The 18,038-nt window shown below is 52.8% G+C and overlaps 1 protein-coding gene across 1 annotated transcript in view; it reads right to left on the bottom strand.

Annotated features, from left to right (window-relative positions):
* SDK1 (sidekick cell adhesion molecule 1) overlaps positions 1-18,038 on the bottom strand; it is a gene marked incomplete at both ends in the record, with an annotated part of 840,970 nt that overhangs the window by 214,984 nt on the left and 607,948 nt on the right. Inside the window, 5 exons of the mRNA XM_079719129.1 lie at positions 7,365-7,541; positions 10,378-10,480; positions 12,423-12,590; positions 13,724-13,840; positions 16,420-16,614. Coding sequence (XP_079575255.1) covers positions 7,365-7,541; positions 10,378-10,480; positions 12,423-12,590; positions 13,724-13,840; positions 16,420-16,614 — 760 coding nt within the window. The remainder of the gene's footprint in view (positions 1-7,364; positions 7,542-10,377; positions 10,481-12,422; positions 12,591-13,723; positions 13,841-16,419; positions 16,615-18,038) is intronic.

Genomic DNA, 18,038 nt, shown 5'->3' with positions numbered 1-18,038 from the left:
GTCGCTCGTTGGGGGGCCCCTGCATAGTTCCAGAAAGCGGGTATACGCGCTGGAGAGACCAACCATGTATCAGAGGGCTGGGGCTCTGAGACAGTGACATCAGCCTGGCCTTCTGATTTCCCGGGAAGTGGAGGGGTGGGCGCTGGAGAAGGAGTTCAATCACGTGGCCAAGGATTCAGTCATGACCACGTAATAAAACCCCATAAGAACTGGACACCAAGCTCAGCTGAGTGTCCTGGTCGGTGATCAGACATGTATGTCCCGGGAGGGTGATGTGTCCTGAGGACACGAGCTTTGTGCTTGGGACCCTCCCATTCCATGCCCTGTGCATCTCCTCATTTGTCTGGTTCTGATTTTTACTCTTTATGATAAAACTGAGATACTAAATAAGCATTTAGCTGAGCTCTGGCGGTTGCTCTAGGGAGTTACTGAGCTGACAGGGGAGTGAGTCTGTCAGGAGCACGGGGGCCTGTGAGCCCTGGAGTGAGCGGCTGGCGCTGGAGCGAGGACAGTCTTGCTGGGGACAGTGCCCTTCACCTGTGGGGTCTCTGCTAACTCCAGGCACTCAGTGCCAGAACTGCGCTGTAAGGACTTGCCCTGAAATGGAAGATTTTCTGACATGAGGAAGGTTAACTTAGCAGGCTGACAAGGGTGGTTGGGGTCCGGGCCGTTTTCTACGTGTGGTCACTGGCCGTGCTCAAAGAGGCCCCCTGAGGGCCACCACGGTCTCACTTCTAAGTCAGGAGGAGAGACGTGCAGGTGAGCTGAGGCCTTGGAAGCAGATGCAGAACCCACGAGCCTGAAAAGACCTGCGTGATGCGGACGAGACGCTGGGGGGTCCTGAGTGGCCCCTTACAGCCTCCAGGAAGAGATTCCACTAAAACACTCCAGAGGGCTGCCTCCGGGTTAGCAGTCAGTCACGAATCTTTCCTCCTGCCAGAACCAGTGATCTTCTCTGCCCGTCCCTCCTTCCCGTCGGTGGTTACGCTCCAGGATCTCCACTCCATCCACTGTCCACCCGGCACACAGGCATCTCATGAGTCACCGAGTCCTACCTGCTGGACCTCAGAAAGGCCCACGCGCCAGACCCTCTGCTCTGCCCACCCACCAGCCCTCCCAGAGCCGTCGTACTCGGGCCGCTTGGAACCCTCGGCACTGTTGGGGTCACGCCACACCCCTGCACCCTCTGCAGCTCCCCCTCCACGCTCATGAGCTCCATCCCCACACCGGGTGCGTGGAACTGCCCAGCCGTGACCAAGGCCATCACCAACGACTCGCAGCTCCCTGAGCCAGGCCGTTCCCTCCTGTGCCGGAAAATCCAGCTCAGCCTCCAGAGCTCCGACGCTCAGTCCCTCCTCTGTGAAGACTTCCTGGGCCTCCCTTGCCCTCGACTAACGTTTGAGCAGAACGAATCACGTCTACCCCTTGACTCCCTCTGCAGTCCGTAGCGTTTTCAGTTGAAGAAATATGGTGAAGCCTGACAGGCGCGTGTTCGATGGAGGACCTGCTCCCTACTCTCTGTGGCCTCTTTTCCTCTCCCCACTCCCGCATCAGCGACGCCAGCCAGGCCCGGAGCCTCGCGCTGTGCAGCGTGGGGAGAGTGGACACACTGACCCACACGGGGGAGGATGGGGGAGCAAACAGCCCTCCCCCAGCCCGCTGTGGGGCGGGGACTCGGGGTGGGGGCCACAGCCCTGGCCTCCCGGAGCTCACAGCCAGGAGTGCAAGGCCCGTGCCCGGTGGGACAGCACGGGGCAGCCGAGAGTGAGCGCCACAGGGCGGCTTGGGACCTGCCGGGCTGCACGCAGAGCCGGCCTGCAGCGGGACCACCTCGCGGAGGAGGTTAGAGCCCAGTTAAGACCAGGGGGAGTTCTGGGGCCACCGCTGGGAGCGCAGGGCCTGCACTGGGTCATGGAGGAAGGCAGGTAGGCGATGCCTGGGTTAGAAACTTCCGGCTTATCTGTGTGACACTGACTTTCTGGGCCTGGAGCTGGGACGCCAAGGGCGGCTCCTCAGGAAGTGTCCTGGAGACGAAATGTCAGATCATGGGCTCTGCAACAGTCGGGAGTGAGGACAGACCACGAACAGGAGCTGGTGAGAGGGTAGAGGAGACAGGTGGCCATGGCTGGCGCAGCTGGGGTCCGCGGGACACACGGCAGCCACAGGTGGGGCGGGTAGCTGGCTCGGGACAGGCCTTGCAGAGCGGCCTTCTTGTCCTTGAGGATGGATGGGCTGGACGGGAGGCGGGCGGGAGGGACAGCCTCCTCCTGGGCAGGAAGAGCGTCACCCTGCGGCCCGGAGCAACCGGCCCATCTCTGCACCTCTGCACACATCTCTGTCCTGGGGCTCCGCGAGATCCAGTGGTCAAATTCCCACACCCAGGAAAACCCAGGGTCTACACTCGATTTCAGATCATGCTTCTCGGCCTACATGAGGGCACACTCACTTAGCAATGACCGATCCGACAGGTGAGTGGACAGCTCTTTCCTTGGGGCTGGAGAGCTTTGCAGACGGTGGGCTGCTCACTGCTCCACATCTACAGGTCACTCCACAGCAGCCTCCCGTCCAGGCCTGAGCTCAGGAAATCCTTGGAGCCAGCTTAGGCAAGTCCCTCTGTCCAGCCCTCAGAGCTTGATGCTCACCCAGGGTGTGAGTCTGGGAAGAGTGGTTTCTGATGTCCCCCCTCCCAGCACTGAAAAGCCACCAAGGGGAATGCCACAGGGCACGCCAGAAGTAGGCACACTGAACAGCAACAATGGCAGCCCTGAGCTCGGTGTGGAGGGTGAGGAAAGACTGTTAAGAAGATTGACGAGACTTAGGAACGTAAAAGGCAAAGTGGCCTTGAGACGTTTAGAACAGGAACCGAGATCTAAAGCCCAGTGTTGCCCAAGGACATCGCTGTCCATTATGCAGCTAGAAATAACGAGCCCTCTTCCACTGCTGCCCCAAGAGAGTCCATGGTCGCCCCTGGAGGATGGCCCACGCAAAGTGTGTTCTTTACAGACATCACAGGACTCAGAGTTGGAAGGAAATTTAGATTTTTTTCCCCCTAGTTCCAGCCTCTCCCCTCCATGGAAATTCCCTCTAGCGTACCTCGTGTCCAATATTACCTGTTTCACAATGCAAAGAACTTTTTAATATGCATTGGAAACGTACATTATTTCTTTAAGTGATGTTTCGGTTATCTGGAAAATTAAGCTTTGTGAGATACTTGACTAAACCCATCAATAGCCGATAAATGAGGCTTTAATATATTCTGAATCCATCTCAGAGAAGCTCATCTAATAGCGGGAGATTGTGTCCTGGCACCTTCTCCGCCAAGTCTGAAAGGAGATAAATGATCAGCCAGTGACTCACAGACAGTGATTTTCAGACAGGGCGACAGCTGAAAGGCTCTGAGAACAACAGGGACAACGGGGACGAGGCCAGTGCTGTCACTTAGTGATTTAAAGAGAAATCACCATCAGGAAAATGACACCGCCATAATATCAGAAATTAACAACAACAAAACCTGGGCTGTAGGGGACGGCGATGAAGCGAGGTGTGTTTGAGAGGAACGGCTTGGGGAGAGGCTCGAGAGGCAGCCGGGACAGTGGTGGCCGTGGGGAGCTGCTCTGGTGGGAGAGGATTGGGTAAGTATTTCCTACGTAAAAGCGCTGTCCCTCTAACGCACAAATGACACCTTGGTCAAACCCATCTTCTCTGACTTCACTCTGAGGATGAAGGCGATGGGGTCCTGATAACTCTTGAGAGATGGTGTTAAATTGTTCGCTCCTTATTATGGCTTTGTCGGAAGTGGTTTTATTGAAAGAAACCTCTCCCACTGCCTCGGGGTCCGAGTCTTCCAGTCGCTCTGTAAATCAGGTTTTTCTCTATACTCCGGGCTCAGAAGAATTAGTCTCTGATCTCAGAAGGAAAGATGCAATGCTACTTGGGTCTTTAAATGATTAACAATCAATCCACAAAGCCTTCGCGCCTGGTCCCTCACAGCGAGAAGCTTTGGGGATCCGGAGTCACCCCAGAACCAGTTCCTTCCTGTAAGGCTTTAGCAAACTAGCAGGAGAGACACAGCTAACACAACTGGTGACCGGCGTTAATTTACCAGACGCATAAGGAGATCCTCTGGAATTGCAGACGCCTCTCCTCTCGGGGAGGGGATGAGGCAGATCCCTCAGAAATTAGTCCTCCTCGGCGGTACCAAATCCCAAACCCACTTCAACCTGGTAAGTGGAACAGGGCTTCCTCAGACACTGATGGGGCACCTGTTATGCACCTGGCACCGTTCCATGCACGGAGGGCTGGCTCCGCAGCAGACAGACACACCTAGTGTGTCAGAGGATGAAAGAGAGAAACTTCCTGGCCCTGGGTGATGGGGTGAGGGTGCCGCGGATGGAGAGAGGAACGTGTTTTATAGGATGGTAAAGGAACGGCAAGAGCTGTGACTGATTGAGTGTCTGCCCCAAGCTAGGCTCCCGGCCAGGGTTTACAAACAGCGGTCCACCCAAACCTCACCGCCGCCCTTGAAGGTAAATGGCAACGTGCCCAGTGTACAGGTGAGAAAACTGAGACTGAGGCGTGAGGTGACCTGCCCAAAGTCACACAGTCAGTGAGAACTGGGGAGGGGTCTCCAGGCCAGCCTCGCTCCGGAGAGCCGGTGACCCTGCGGGGACTGTGGCTTTCGCCCGCACGGTGCCCCCCACAACCCGCACCCGGCTGGCACAGCACCAACTACCGAGCAAACCAACAGGAAAGCTGCCAGCAGGCGGCCTGCTTCTGAAAAGCCCACTTGCGACGCTCCTAATTTCTACATTTAACAAAGTAGCTTTTAACTCAAGTGGGGAGGCTGGGGAAGCAGGCTTTCAGGCTCTTCGGAAGGACACCATTTAGCCGTAAGTACCTCTCAGTCACTCCTGCAACGGGAGATTGTTTGTTGTTGTCATCTGAGTGAGTCAGGGAAATGTCACTGGGCTGGGTTTGTAAGTTCTCCGAGAAGTGCAGAAGACCCTACAATCCTGAGCTGTGATGGTCGCTATTGCTCTCGTCAACACTGATGTCTCAGAGTTAAGACCTTATCGGATGTAAAGATACACTGCGCTCTAACCTACAACCTTCCCCATTCATTCCAATTTGGAAGAGTGGAGTGTTTATTACACCAATAATTCACAAGGAACCGCTGTCTTCCAAATCAGCTCTGTAGCCAGTTGTACCTAAAGTGGTTTGAATCACGAATCTGCAAGTATTTCTATATTTAGAGATGAGGTGTTTTACCATGACACAAAGCCTATTACTTTATAGATGCAGCAACATTTGCTGAAAAATGTATTTTACTTAGAGGAAATCAAATAAGCAAATACTAGGGGAGATGTGCAAATCAGTAGAACATAAACATTGTGCAGAAGAGAAAGAGTTCACTATATTGGAAGCACACAATTTGGCTTTTGCTGACAGAGTCTTTATGAAATGCTAACACTTATTTATGTGGTACCAATGATGGATGATCTAAGAGTTCTCAAAGGTAGTTTAAAAATTGTGAATAGCACAGAGCATTATGTGAATTCACTGGTCGTGGATGCCAACATCATCAGCAATTTTTAAAAAGATCCCCACGTGAGCTATGGATGGAGGAGGAAAGCCGGCCGATCAGAGCTGAGCAAGGGTTGGCCGTCCAGCTCTCGACGGTGGGGGGAGCCCAGGGCACGTGAGCATCTAAGGGAAGGTGAGGGGTGTGAGTGGGATGTCCGGGAGGGTCGCTGGGGGCCTGCAACAAACACACATTCATTCAACCAACCAACGTGTATTTATTGAACGCCTAAGGTACGCCAGACACTGCCAGGCACTCAAAATGCAGAGCTGTGCCACCCTTCTACTTCAAGAGAGAAGAAGTCGCCCGCGTGACCGGTGCTGACGAGGGCGGAGCGGGCGCTGGGAAGCACAGGAGAGACAGCCTGCATCCCGGGGGCAGGAAGGGACCCTGCGCTGATTCCCAGAGGAGGGGCGCACCCTTCAGGGCGAGGTGACAGAAGAGCCAGGCCAAGCTGTGGAGGCGGCAGAGGCTGAGGTGTCCTGGATGGGGGCCCGGGGGCCCAGGAGGGCAGGAAGAGCCCAGGGTCAGCGGGTCCAGTGGCGAGAGGCAGGGTGGGGAGACCCCCACTGGCCCTCTAGGGCTGAAAGGCAACTGGGTGACCTTTGATCACGACAGGTGACTAACCTCTGCGGGGAACAAGGTCATCCTGGGGAGAGGCCAGCCTGGAGGTAGAACGGCGCTCTCCCAGGTTCCGCAGATCCAACAGCCAGCCTTTCTGGACTAGCAGTTGCCCGTCATTAACCCTTCAAATCCCACGCACGGGCTGGCGGAGAGCTGCTTGTTCAGGTATGTGTGCAACAAACACGGGGGCCCTGGGTGCAGCACCGAGCAAGCGTTTTTCTTTTTCTTTTAATTCCCTCGGCCAGGGCCTGGGGATTCAAAGGCAAATGAGACACGCCCCTGTACTCAGAGTGTCCACAGCCTATTTCAGGGAATGATTTTTGCCTCTAGAAGCCTTCCTGGATCGCCGTGGGCAGAGCCCAGCGAGAAAGGCCTCTCCATCCTCTCAAAGGCCTTTCCTGATGGCCAGCGTGCCCCTGTCGACCAGAGCGGGCTGCTGCCCGGCCAGCCCTGCCCTGCTTCTCTAGTTTCGGGTTTTACTTCTGTGCGTATGGGCTGGGGGAACATTTTTGGGGGGGCAACATTTTTAAAAAGCAGATAAATACATGTCAGAAAAACACACTGGGTCAGCAGGCTTTTCAGCTTCCTGCCCATGAGGAGAGGGAGCTGTGGGAGGATGAGCTCGGAGCACAGAGGCTGATGCAACCAGGGCTCCCATGGCCCCCACCCCAAGGAAGGCCCAGGGAGAGGGAACGGGCGGCTGCTCGCCACTCCCAGGAGTTCAGCGGCTGCTCGCTACTCCCAGGAGTTCAGCGGACATAACAGGAAGTGCGCGTTTGCCCACAGAGAGGCCGCTGGCTTTCCTGGGAACTGGGCCAACCCGACACTGATCGGAAGTTCTGACGGGCATCACTTAGAAAAGTGGACCTGCTGTTACTTACACATGGTGTGGGAAACAGTCTACAACGATATGGGCTCGATGCGGAGAAGGTGATAAAAGGGATCAATGAGGAGGAAACCCAATAATTAAACCATCTAAACCGAGGCTGAACACATTCTCATTTTAAGGTTACCAAAAAAACCCAACCCTGTAAGTGTACGCGCCTGAGGCCCAAGGCGGTGGCCTCTGACTGCTGGCTCGCGACCCATCATGCGTGTTACGCGACGGTCACGTTGGGGAGGGTTGACCCTGTGAACACGGAGCAGCCGCGATACTCACATCACCTCCAGGCGGGCTGTCCTGGAGTCGTTCCCGCCCTCAGAGATGACGCCACAGGTGTAGTCTCCAATGTCGCCCGACCACGTCTGGCTAATGAGGAGGGACCCGTCCTTCTCCACCACAATCCTGGAGCTGCCAGATGGGGTGATGGTCACGTTGTCCTTCTTCCACACGTAGCTGTGGGTCAAGCAGAGAGTCCTGAGTTAGGACCCCGGTTGCTGATCCTTCCCTGTCTGTTAAAAAGCAAGCAACTGGGGCTTCCCTGGTGGTGCAGTGGTTAAGAATCCGCCTGCCAATGCAGGGGACACGGGTTCGAGCCCTATTCCGGGAAGATCCCACATGCCGCGGAGCAACTACTAAGCCCGTGCACCATGACTACTGAGCCCGTGTGCCACAACTACTGAAGCCTGTGCACGTAGAGCCCGTGCTCTGCAACAAGAGAAGCCACCGCAATGAGAAGCCCGCGCACCGCAAGGAAGAGTAGCCCCTGCTCGCCACAACTAGAGAAAGCCCGCGCACAGCAACGAAGACCCAACACAGCCATAAATAAATAAATTTATTAAAAAAAAAAAAAGCAAGCAACCGATGACCTTGTGAGTACAGTAAAAACCGCCGAACTGTGCTCTTAAAAGGGTGATATTTAACACTATGTGAATTATATCTTAAAAAAAAAAAAGGAAAGTGACCAGATGTCTTGGTCACAATACAAAGATAGATGCTGAAGTTAAAACAGGACAAAAAGACAAGTGCAGGGGCTTCCCTGGTGGTGCAGAGGTTGAGAGTCCGCCTGCCGATGCAGGGGACACGGGTTCGTGCCCTGGTCCGGGAGGATCCCACATGCCGCAGAGCGGCTGGGCCCGTGAGCCATGGCCGCTGAGCCTGCACATCCAGAGCCTGTGCTCCACAACGTGAGAGGCCACAACAGTGAGAGGCCCACGTACCACAAAAAAAAAAAAAAAAAAAAAAAAAAGACAAGTGCAGACATTCGTCTGTTTTTGGGTTCAGGACGGGGAGTCTGAGGGCTCCTGACCACCCGTGTCACCACTGCAACTGTACCTCCTGCTCCTGCAGGAAGGTCCCTGGGGTACAAGAGTGTAGCCTGGGCAGGGGGCAAGGTCCCCAGGGTGTCCCCGTACACGTTTTCTTAAAATCCAACCATGCTGGGGACTTCCCTGGTCACAGAGTGGTTAAGAATCCATCTTCCAATGCAGGGGACGTGAGTTCGATCCCTGATCAGGGAACTAGATCCCACATGCCGCAACTAAGAGTTCGCATGCCGCAACTAAGGAGCCTGCCGGCCGCAACTAAGGAGCACACGTGCTGCAACTAAGAGCCGGTGCAACCATAAATAAATAATATAATATAAATAAAAATGTTTTTTAGAAAATCCAACCATTCTGGCAGACTGTCCTTAAAACTGCATTTCTTTCTCTTTTCTTTATGACATTTTAGCACATTTTTCTTTTCAAATGTAGATTCCACTAAGAGCCTGTCCAGCCCCTCACTAGTCACGGCTGGATGAGATCAAAGTGCTGGCTTTCCTTTCCAAAGTACTGGATTGGATGTCCAGAACGCACCCAGTTCTTTAAAGGCTCAATGCACACAGAGCACAGACTGCTCCTCTGCAATGACCCCCAGACAGAGCAGGATTGTCTCCACCAGAAGGAAGTGAATCAGCCGCTCACTTGGGGAGCAGCATTCGGCGGCCAGTGTCCCTTAGGGCCAGGTGCTCCTTGGGGTAAAGGAACCCAGGACAAGGGGTGCCCCAGAGTGAGCAGCCTAATTCCTTCTCAGGAAGGAAGCTCCGATTCTGTCTGTCTAATCACACTAAAGAAGCTACAAGAAAACCACAAAGATCTGAGGGGGGTTTCTGGTGTGCCCTTAGGGTAGCAGAAAACTGGCTCATTTGTCCTTTGTTCGGTGACACTCCCAAGTCCTTTAGAAACCAATGAATTCTTTCCTAGAATCCTAGAATTCTCCAGGTAATCTCTAACTTGTTGGCTTTCGTTTCTTTGTTTTGCATTCAACATTCTTGTAACGAAAGCAAACTTGGTTTCTGAGCTCTGGGGAAACTCCAGAGAGACAGGTAGAGATGTGGAAATTCGCGATTTGTCAAACACCTGCCCAAGAAGAGTGAGGAAACAGCTTAGTCTCCGAATCCGGTTAGTAACGTACGTAAACATCGACAGCCACCTCCCTCTGCTCAGCGTGAAATGTTCCAGAAAGAAGGAGGGCATCTTGATTCTATCATTTGGCTAACTGCATGCCTTTGGGGCTAAGGCCAGAGTGAAAATACTGGGATGACTGCATCTTTCTTTCTAGATTCATTTTCAAGGCTGGTTCTGAAAATTAAAGACTATTCTGAAAGTGGCAGCCCTTTGGGAAGAAGCTCGCCACCGACAGCCAGCTGTGTCTGCTGCCGCGTGTCTACCTGGGCTGTCACGTTCTTCATCATGACCGTTCCTGTCTGAGTCAAACAAAGACAGGTGTCACCACCCACTTCGTGGACCTTCACGTCCTCTGGGTCGCCTGGTTCCCCGCAGTTTCCTCTAAGTGTGTTAGATAACCACGGATGCCTTTCTTCCATGTGGAATTCCCTCTCCCCATTACACAGTGGAACCATCCTTGGAGTAGAGAAAACCCCTCGAGGCTAGCACAGCCCCAGCACAAACACTGCTGAAATCCCATTCGATCCCTCTGGATTTTTCTCTCATTAAGTATCAGCCTCTGACAAGTACGTTTTACAGATAGTGTATTAACCTTGGCAGAAAAATCATGAAAAGCTGTATTGAAGTCATGAAGTGGAACATAGCTCACTGTAAATAATACATAAGGCTGGAGTGGAAAATGGGATTTGTGTGATTAATGATGGAGCCCAGAACTGTAAGATGCTATAATCAGGGATCTGTGGCTGGAATCAAAGTTCCTGAAATTCTCCCTTCTCATCTCTACTTCAGTTCCCCAGCTCCCAGAATACTAATGAGCCCCAAACGTTGTAATTGACCGAGCTGACCGGAGAGAAGTGCGGGGGTCGTGGGTGGTCCCACAGTGCAGCGTGGCCATGGTCCCCTTAATCACCACGCGGTCCTCCGGAGGGTTCACGATGGATGTTCGATCTGGAAAGACACAAGTTGCGACTCAGACAAGATTACGTGCCTGAGCGTTTCCTCCCTCGGGGGTGACGGATTGGTCATCTGACATCAAAACCTCCTAGTTTTCTCTTAGCCCGGCAAAACCAGTGCACATGGAAGCACCCAGAAACATTCAGGGAATTGAAAGCAAGCCTGTCTGCCTCCCAGCTAAGGGAGACAGGCCTCCCCCAGCCCGTCTCAGGTCACCCCCGGACCTCAGACACTCTGGAAGGAAACAAGAAGGAAGATCGTATGCAGACGGTTACCAGGTTCTACACCCTGGATTCTTTCCCAAGATTATCAACATTCTGGTCATTTCTACTGTCTACACAGCACATCATGACTTTGCAAAGTGCTTTCATTTACGCTGTTTTACTTGATCCTCACAGCAGTCTTGTGAGAGTTGTGATAATGCTTTTCCCAGTGATCAGGAAGTACAGGGTCTTGCCTGATGCCACGGGGCCAGTAAGCAGCGGGGCCTGGTGCCACGTGCAGGCCTGCAAGGTCGTCCAGCCCTGCGGCCGCCCGACACTCCACAGCTGCCAGAGCCAAGGCCCTGGAGACAGCCCTGTGGTGTGTGTCCCCACGCTGCACACCTCTTGGGAGGGCGCTGCTCTGGCAGCAGGAAAGGAGACGGAACTTGGAGCCATGAGACTGGGTTCAGGGCCCAGCCTGACGGCTTACCAGGGGGGCATCCAGAGAAACGCCTCTGAGCTTATTAGTTTTCTTGTCTATGAAAGGGGGTGCTGCTATCACTCACGCTGGGACAGAACAGAGTAGCTGATGCCTGGGAAGACCCCTGCAGGCCACACAGCACTGCACCAACCAGCCTAGTGCTATTATAATTTTGAATCTCAGCAGATCCACAAAATTTTCCGGTGAGTGACCTACAGAGATGCAGACATCAGTTTTCCACAAGCTTTTAAATTTATGGTGAATTTTTGGGGACACTGGATGAATCAGATGTGGTTGATAGAACAGACCACCAAATGGAACAAAACCTCTTTTTCAGTGCTAACAATATTGGGAGGATTTGGATTCATTCCTTTAAAACTTGTGATATTTTTAGAACACCTAATAAACGAGAAAGGGTCATGTATCAAAGCGGACACCAACTATATCATAGGAAACGCTAAGCAGATGTGAAATAAAGCACAACAATTTAGTTTTTCCTCAAGGATGGTATTTTAACAAAATATTCACTCAGGCAAGTTAAAAATTTCTCTCCTCATATAGATGGCTTTACAAAAATGTGTTAGTGAGCACTGACTGTCTCTTGCTTTTTTGAACAATAATTTTTTAGTAATATAGATATGGATGAAGCAGAGAGAGAAAAGTTTATCAGCCAGTGAAGCTAAATACTTGGTAACCCAGTCCTTATGTTCTGGAAAACAATTTACCCTGCATTTCAGAAACCCACGTTATAGATAAAATAAAGAGAAACAAAAGCTGGAGGAACCACAAAGATCCTTCAGTTCACTCCTAACATACAGGAAACATCCATATTTAATATATGAGGAATGTTTTAGTTGGCTATAATGATAGTATAGAAAAAGTGCTTTCTCTGGGATTTTCATTCTTGGTCCACTTTTCTTATGTGATGCTTATAAGATTAGCCAACCTATCAGTTTTTTTTTATTTGAGCTAGTTTTGGGGGGTAATATCCCTACTCTACTGAGGTTACAAAGTTAATCTCTTATCTCTCCTGCAATGTCCCCATTAAATCTTTGAATACATTTTCTAATTATTCTTTTAGAAGCTGAAAAATTAATTACTCAACAGACTTCTCCAAATTAGTTGTAAAAATAATGATTCTCCTTTGACTGGATTAGCGAGTCCAAGGGCATATATTGACATCCCCAGGCACAGATGACTCGCTGATTAAACCATTGTTAACAGAAAGCTCCACAGGGGCTGTGGTCCTTACTCCACACGGTGAGCATGGCAGACGCGTTCAGGGAGCCCTCGGAGTTGGCTGCACAGCAGGTGTAGTTGCCAGCATCCTGGATTAAGACAGGGGTGATCTGCAGACCCCCAGACTCAAGGAGCATGAACCTGGGAATCCGCACAGAGCCGCTGGCCAGAATGTGGTTTCCTGAGGACGACAGACGAAATAGCAACGTGAGAACTGCCACGTTCGACAGAAGGTAATGCTCTGGCCGCACCCAGCAAAATAATGTGAGGAAATAATCAGAAGAAAGTGGAAACTTTATGCACAAAAGTAACCAAAGCAGTTTGCTTTAGCGTTAATTAGAATAACAGAAACCAAGAACATCTAATCGTCCAATATTGAGAGATGTGGTTAGACAAATTATGATCCATGTATGTGATTGTTTCCTTTGGGTGACTGATTCTGAGTTTTCTTTATATGTGTATGCATTTGAAAAATTTCTCTCTAAAGCCATTATTACATTCTAAATTAGGAAGGACAAAAAGAAAATATATAAAATGAAAGAACCCTTTTTTCTGATTAATCTGTAGCTTCCCAGATCTTCATAAGCCATGGCCCCAGTGCACGAGTCATACCTTTGAGAGTTGGGAAGCCACCGAGTGGTTTTCTGGGAGTGAAAAAAGATGTAAGTTTTGAAGTTTTACCCAGATACAGTCCACTAAGCATGACCCGTTAATCTATGAGGATGAACCCAACTCAGCCGCGGTTTCTTAAGGACAGACTACGTGTGCTGTTTGTTTAGTGGCAGGTGTGCTGAACGTGTAGACAGGGCTGCAGGGAAGCTGCAAAGAGCCCAAGACGTGACACCACTCCTCACAGGAACTGAAACTACAGTCGGATTAAGAGAGCCACACACGTCAAACTGCGGAGGACGCGAGCGACCCTGTGCCAGAGCAGTTTCTCAGAAATGAAGGCGGATGTAGTCTTAACTGTGAATATTACCCAGGAAGCGCTCCTTCAGTCACAAAGGGGAAGCTGCAGCTGAAATCCAGAGCTCGTCAGGCCTGGGGCACCCGGTGAAGGGCTTGACGGAGGAAAGCGGCCTTCGCACGGTGTACAGAAACGTGCTTCCTCTTCTAGGCTGTGAGCTGCACAGAGCTTACGGGGTCTTGCTCGTCTGACCCTCCCCGTGCCCCTAGCATCGGCCCCTGGTGGGTGCTCAGTCAATGGTTTTTTACTCTTTACCGAACGAATGAGCGAGAATAGCCAACACGACGCGGGGCCGCCGGGCTCATTTCCTGCGTCGGCCGCGCCCTGCAGCATGTGCGAGCGCCTACCTCTCCTCCACGCGATGGCCGGCCTGGGAGCCCCGGACACCTCGCAGCTCAGGACGGCTGTCGTCCCGTCAGTAACCGTGGTGTCCGCCGGAAGCTGGGTGAAGGCTGGGGCGACATCTAGGCAGAGGAGGTGAACAGTGAAATACTCAGCGCGTCGTCCCTCGGAAACGCTCAAGCCAGCCTGGTGGAGTCATCCACCTGGGCTTTTACAGAACTAATCACAGAGATAACTGAGCGATAAAAAATGAAAACCTTTCAGGAAGACTACTACCCTCCACTACCCGTCTCCCAGGAATCACCTATCTTTGTTTACAGCCTAAAGAGAAATACGGTCTCGTGACGTGATGGACACACAAGTGGGGAAAAGCAGGAAGAACTGTTTTCGACCAACGTGAAAGAGAAGAGAGATGTTTATTTAGATAAATCAAACAAGCTGCTTTCATTATGTAAAGAAAAAGGAAAAAGCTAGTGTCTGAATATCCTACATTGTCCTGAAGAGGACACTTTGACACTTCCTAGGATCCGTTCTGAAAGTTAAAATAACCAGATTCCAAGGGCTTCAGAGAAGAATTCCTGGGGGGAGCGTTGGGTCTTCCTGTTCACGGGGGACCGCCCGGGTCTCCGGCTTCCAGCGGCCCTGAGTCAGACCCAGGAAGACAGCGGCAGCTCGGGCCGGCTTCGGGGAGGACTCCGCTGACTCCAAACTACCTTGCGAAAGGTTAAGCCAGAACCCCTGAGTCCCAGTCGTGAGCTGCATCGCCCAAATCCTGTGTAGGGGTCCCTGGGGTGCCTGGGCCAACGCCCCCGGGGCAGCCGCCCGCCTCTGCCCTCCCTCCCCGCTGGGCGTCCACCTCTGCTGTGAACCCCTGGACGACACGGGGGCCCCCCGACTGGTCTCTTCTGCTCGTCCCCTCATTGTCCCCCCACACCAGGTGCGGAGGCCCTCTGAAAGCTTCAGACGACGCCCGGCCAGCGCCCACCTCAGAGCCGCGAAGGCCCTGCTCGCCCCCTGTGCGCCCGCACACACCTGGGCCGGCCTGTCCCTCCCACGCATCTTTCGGGCACCTCCACCGTGGCACGCAGCTCTCCAAGGCTCTGCAGGGCAGCCTCCTCCCCACCCGCAGGCCTCAGCTGCAGTAAGAGCCCTCTCATCGCAGAGAAGCCACCCCGCTGCGCCCGCCCTCGCGCGGAGCTTCCCTGGCCGCTCTGGGCCTCGCCTGGTCGCCCCCTGTAGGGCCCCCGCCCTCTGCCACCTCTCCCCTCCCCCAGGACCCTCCGTCCTGGAAGCACGAGAGCCTCTTCCTCACAGCATCCTCCTAGCTCTGTCCCCGAGCCTCACGGGCCCAGAGTAACTGACACAGAGGCTCAGTAAACGTCTGTGAAGTGAACGAATAAATATTGATTGTTTTACACACTATTTTTCTTTCATTAAAAGTACTTTAATTAAAAAAAAAAATCCATTTTGCCAAACCCTGTACTTACAGAACAGATAGGCAGCGTTACATTACACGCATTTATTTGTTCACTCTCCGGTTGTCATGGTAACCAGGTTAAGTAGCACTTTCATTTAAATTTCCAAACCCATCCTCCTAAGAACCCTGTGAACTGGGCTGGGTTGGTTCCATTTTGAAAAGAAAACTGAGGCTGAGAAGAATCAGGTGATCTGCCCTGGGTCTCCCCCGAGAGCAGGGTCTGCAAACCACCAGCCTGGGCCAAATCCAGCCTGCCCCTGCTTTCGTAAATGGAGTTCTGTGGAACAGCCACGTGTGCTCAGGATCGTCTGTGCTGCCTGCAGGCTACGACAGCAAGGTGAGGCGTAGCAACAGAAACCAAGTCCTTCAAAGGCGAAAACAGGCACCATCTGGTTTTTTACAGAAAGAGCTTGCCCATCCGTGCCCTACAACATCCTGGCCCACTATTCCTAACAGACTTAAATAATTCTAATTGATCAAAACTCAGTTTCTGGCTTAAGTCCCCTGTATTACTTCTGCTGCTTGAGGTGATACTGGTTTCCTATGCTCCACAACGGAGGGGAAATTTGACCCCCGGCCAAGACTGGAGGAAATGACCCCTCGTTTACCAAAACATATGCGTGAATCTTTCAGGATTGCGACGGTCTCTTCCTACTTCTGGCTGACGAGAGCCACAGGCCATGCCCACGCTGACCAGTTTGCTTTCTCCAATGGCTCTTAGCATTTTGCTTCCAAAAGGGCAGACGTGAAAGGTAGAGTTCCCTAATCACTAAATTCTACTTTGTTTTAGAAAAACAACATTACGACTATGGGAAATTCAAGAGAAAACCCACAAATGTAATAAAAACCTTTACCTTTGCTTTGTTTTTCAGAGTGCCAAAGTATTTCTGTTACTGGGACAATAAAAAAAGTCACACAAGAACTACAATTGTTCAATAAAACTAAAATAGAGAATGAATATAAAAAATGGAAAAAAGATCCAAAGAAAAAGACTAGGGATGAGCTGTTCACTTAACAGTCTTTCCAGTTTTGTCCAGAAAAATGGGGAGTTTGTTCCTATGTCTCAACAAAGCAGTGTGTTCAAGTGCTGGGAAGATCAAGGCTCCAGAGGGCCAGGGAGAGCACCCGGGACGGGGGTGCTCGGGCTGAACAGACACTAGCGTTTCCTGACATGTCCATGGGGCGAGGACTGGGAAGGCCGGCTCTGCGGGGGGCGGTACTCACTGGTGACGTCCAGGTAGGTGTAGGTCTGGACCTCCCCGCCCTCGTTACTGGCGAAGCACTGGAAGATTCCTGAGTCCTCCGGACGCAGCTTCTGGACACGCAGGCCTCCACTTGACAGCACTTGGTATCGAGGGTTCTGGAGCTCGTTGATGGAGACCGCGTCCTTGAACCACCGGAGGGTGGGAAGAGGGGCCCCTGCACAGAAGTGCAACAAAAATCATTAAGCTTCGAGAATTCCTTACGTGAGGACTAAACGGCAGTATCTCAACGGGCATTTTCTCATCTAGTCGTCACTCCAAGCACCCTGTGAGGCGTCAGTCTTCTCATCATATGTGAAGACGGGGAGGGAGAGGCCCGAAGGGAGCGGTGTGGGGCAGCTGCAGACCCTTCCGGCTCTTCCCACGGCCTGTGCTCTTGTCCAGACGGTCCTGGCTGCGACTGACCACAGGCAGGGTTAGGAGGAAGGTCTCTGCCTCTGCCGCTCGGGAAGGGTCACCAGGGCGGAGACTGCGCCATTCGGCAGAGCACTGAACCCCGCCTTGTCCCTGCAGGGAACAAGGGTCACGGCGACCTCAAAGGTGGCTGTGAAGGTTAACTGGGTCAGTATACGAGGACCTCCTGGGGCCCGGCCCGTGGCGCGCGCTCAGCGGACAGCGCCGCTCGTCATCACAACTAAGGGCAGTGCTAGCGCGCACCGCCTTGGCAACAGCTCCGTCTAAGGAGCGGGATATCGCTGACCACCCACTAGCGCGCGGTGCTGGGGCAGCGACTGGTTAGGCAAAGGAATAAGCACAGGAGATGCATATGGTTCAGGCTGGGGAGACACACGAGACGTCCAAGCTGTGGCTGCAGGAAAAGTCACCTTGGCCCCCGAGACCAGCGCGGTTGCAGCAGATGGGGAGGAGGGTGCAGGGTGCCCCCGACCCTGCACCCAAGAGCGGAGTGAGCCGCGATCACAGCCAAGACTTGGACCAAGAGGGTGAGGGTCACGCTGAGGCTCAGTGCCCAGCTGCCCCTCCTGGGTGCCCCCCCTCATCCTGATGATGCTACAGGGCAGACCTAGGCCTCCAGGCTGTGAGACTGGAGTTGCTCACGGTCTTGCCACCTGGAAGGAGGCTGAGGCTGGGGTCGGATGGGGCGTATGCGGCGGACAAGGTCACTGGGGCGGAACCCGGGTTGCCAATGAAGGGACTGTCCTCAGCCCAGGAGCACGAGGACCTCTGTTGCTCGTCCCCCAAATGGGTGTGGTCAGTGCAGGTAACCAGGCGATGATGCACTATCTCCTGGTGGCCTCGCTGCGTGGGACACACTGGGCTCCTCCTCTTGGTGGCTTTTCTGGGAGCCTTGGGGAGCCAGCTGAGGGAAGACTGCTTCCGTTCTCCTTCCTCCCCTTCCTCCTAAACCTGAGCAGGGTCAGGTTACCCAGGGAGGGTAGACAAGAGGGCCCGTCCAGGGAACAAGACCATGGCACTCAAGACAAGAGCTCTGGGCTCTGGGGGGCACAGTGTGTTTGCTGTGGCCCTGCGGGAAGTGCAGAATGCCTGGGCTTATTTCTAGATCTCAGATGGTGCTGTGCCTCAGTTTCCCTAAATAGAAAATGAATTTAAATAAAATATCTT

This window comes from Hyperoodon ampullatus, assembly GCF_949752795.1.
Source record: "Hyperoodon ampullatus genome assembly, chromosome: 14".
NCBI classification, from domain to species: Eukaryota; Metazoa; Chordata; class Mammalia; order Artiodactyla; family Ziphiidae; genus Hyperoodon; species Hyperoodon ampullatus.
This window is presented reverse-complemented; position numbering and strand designations above follow the sequence as displayed.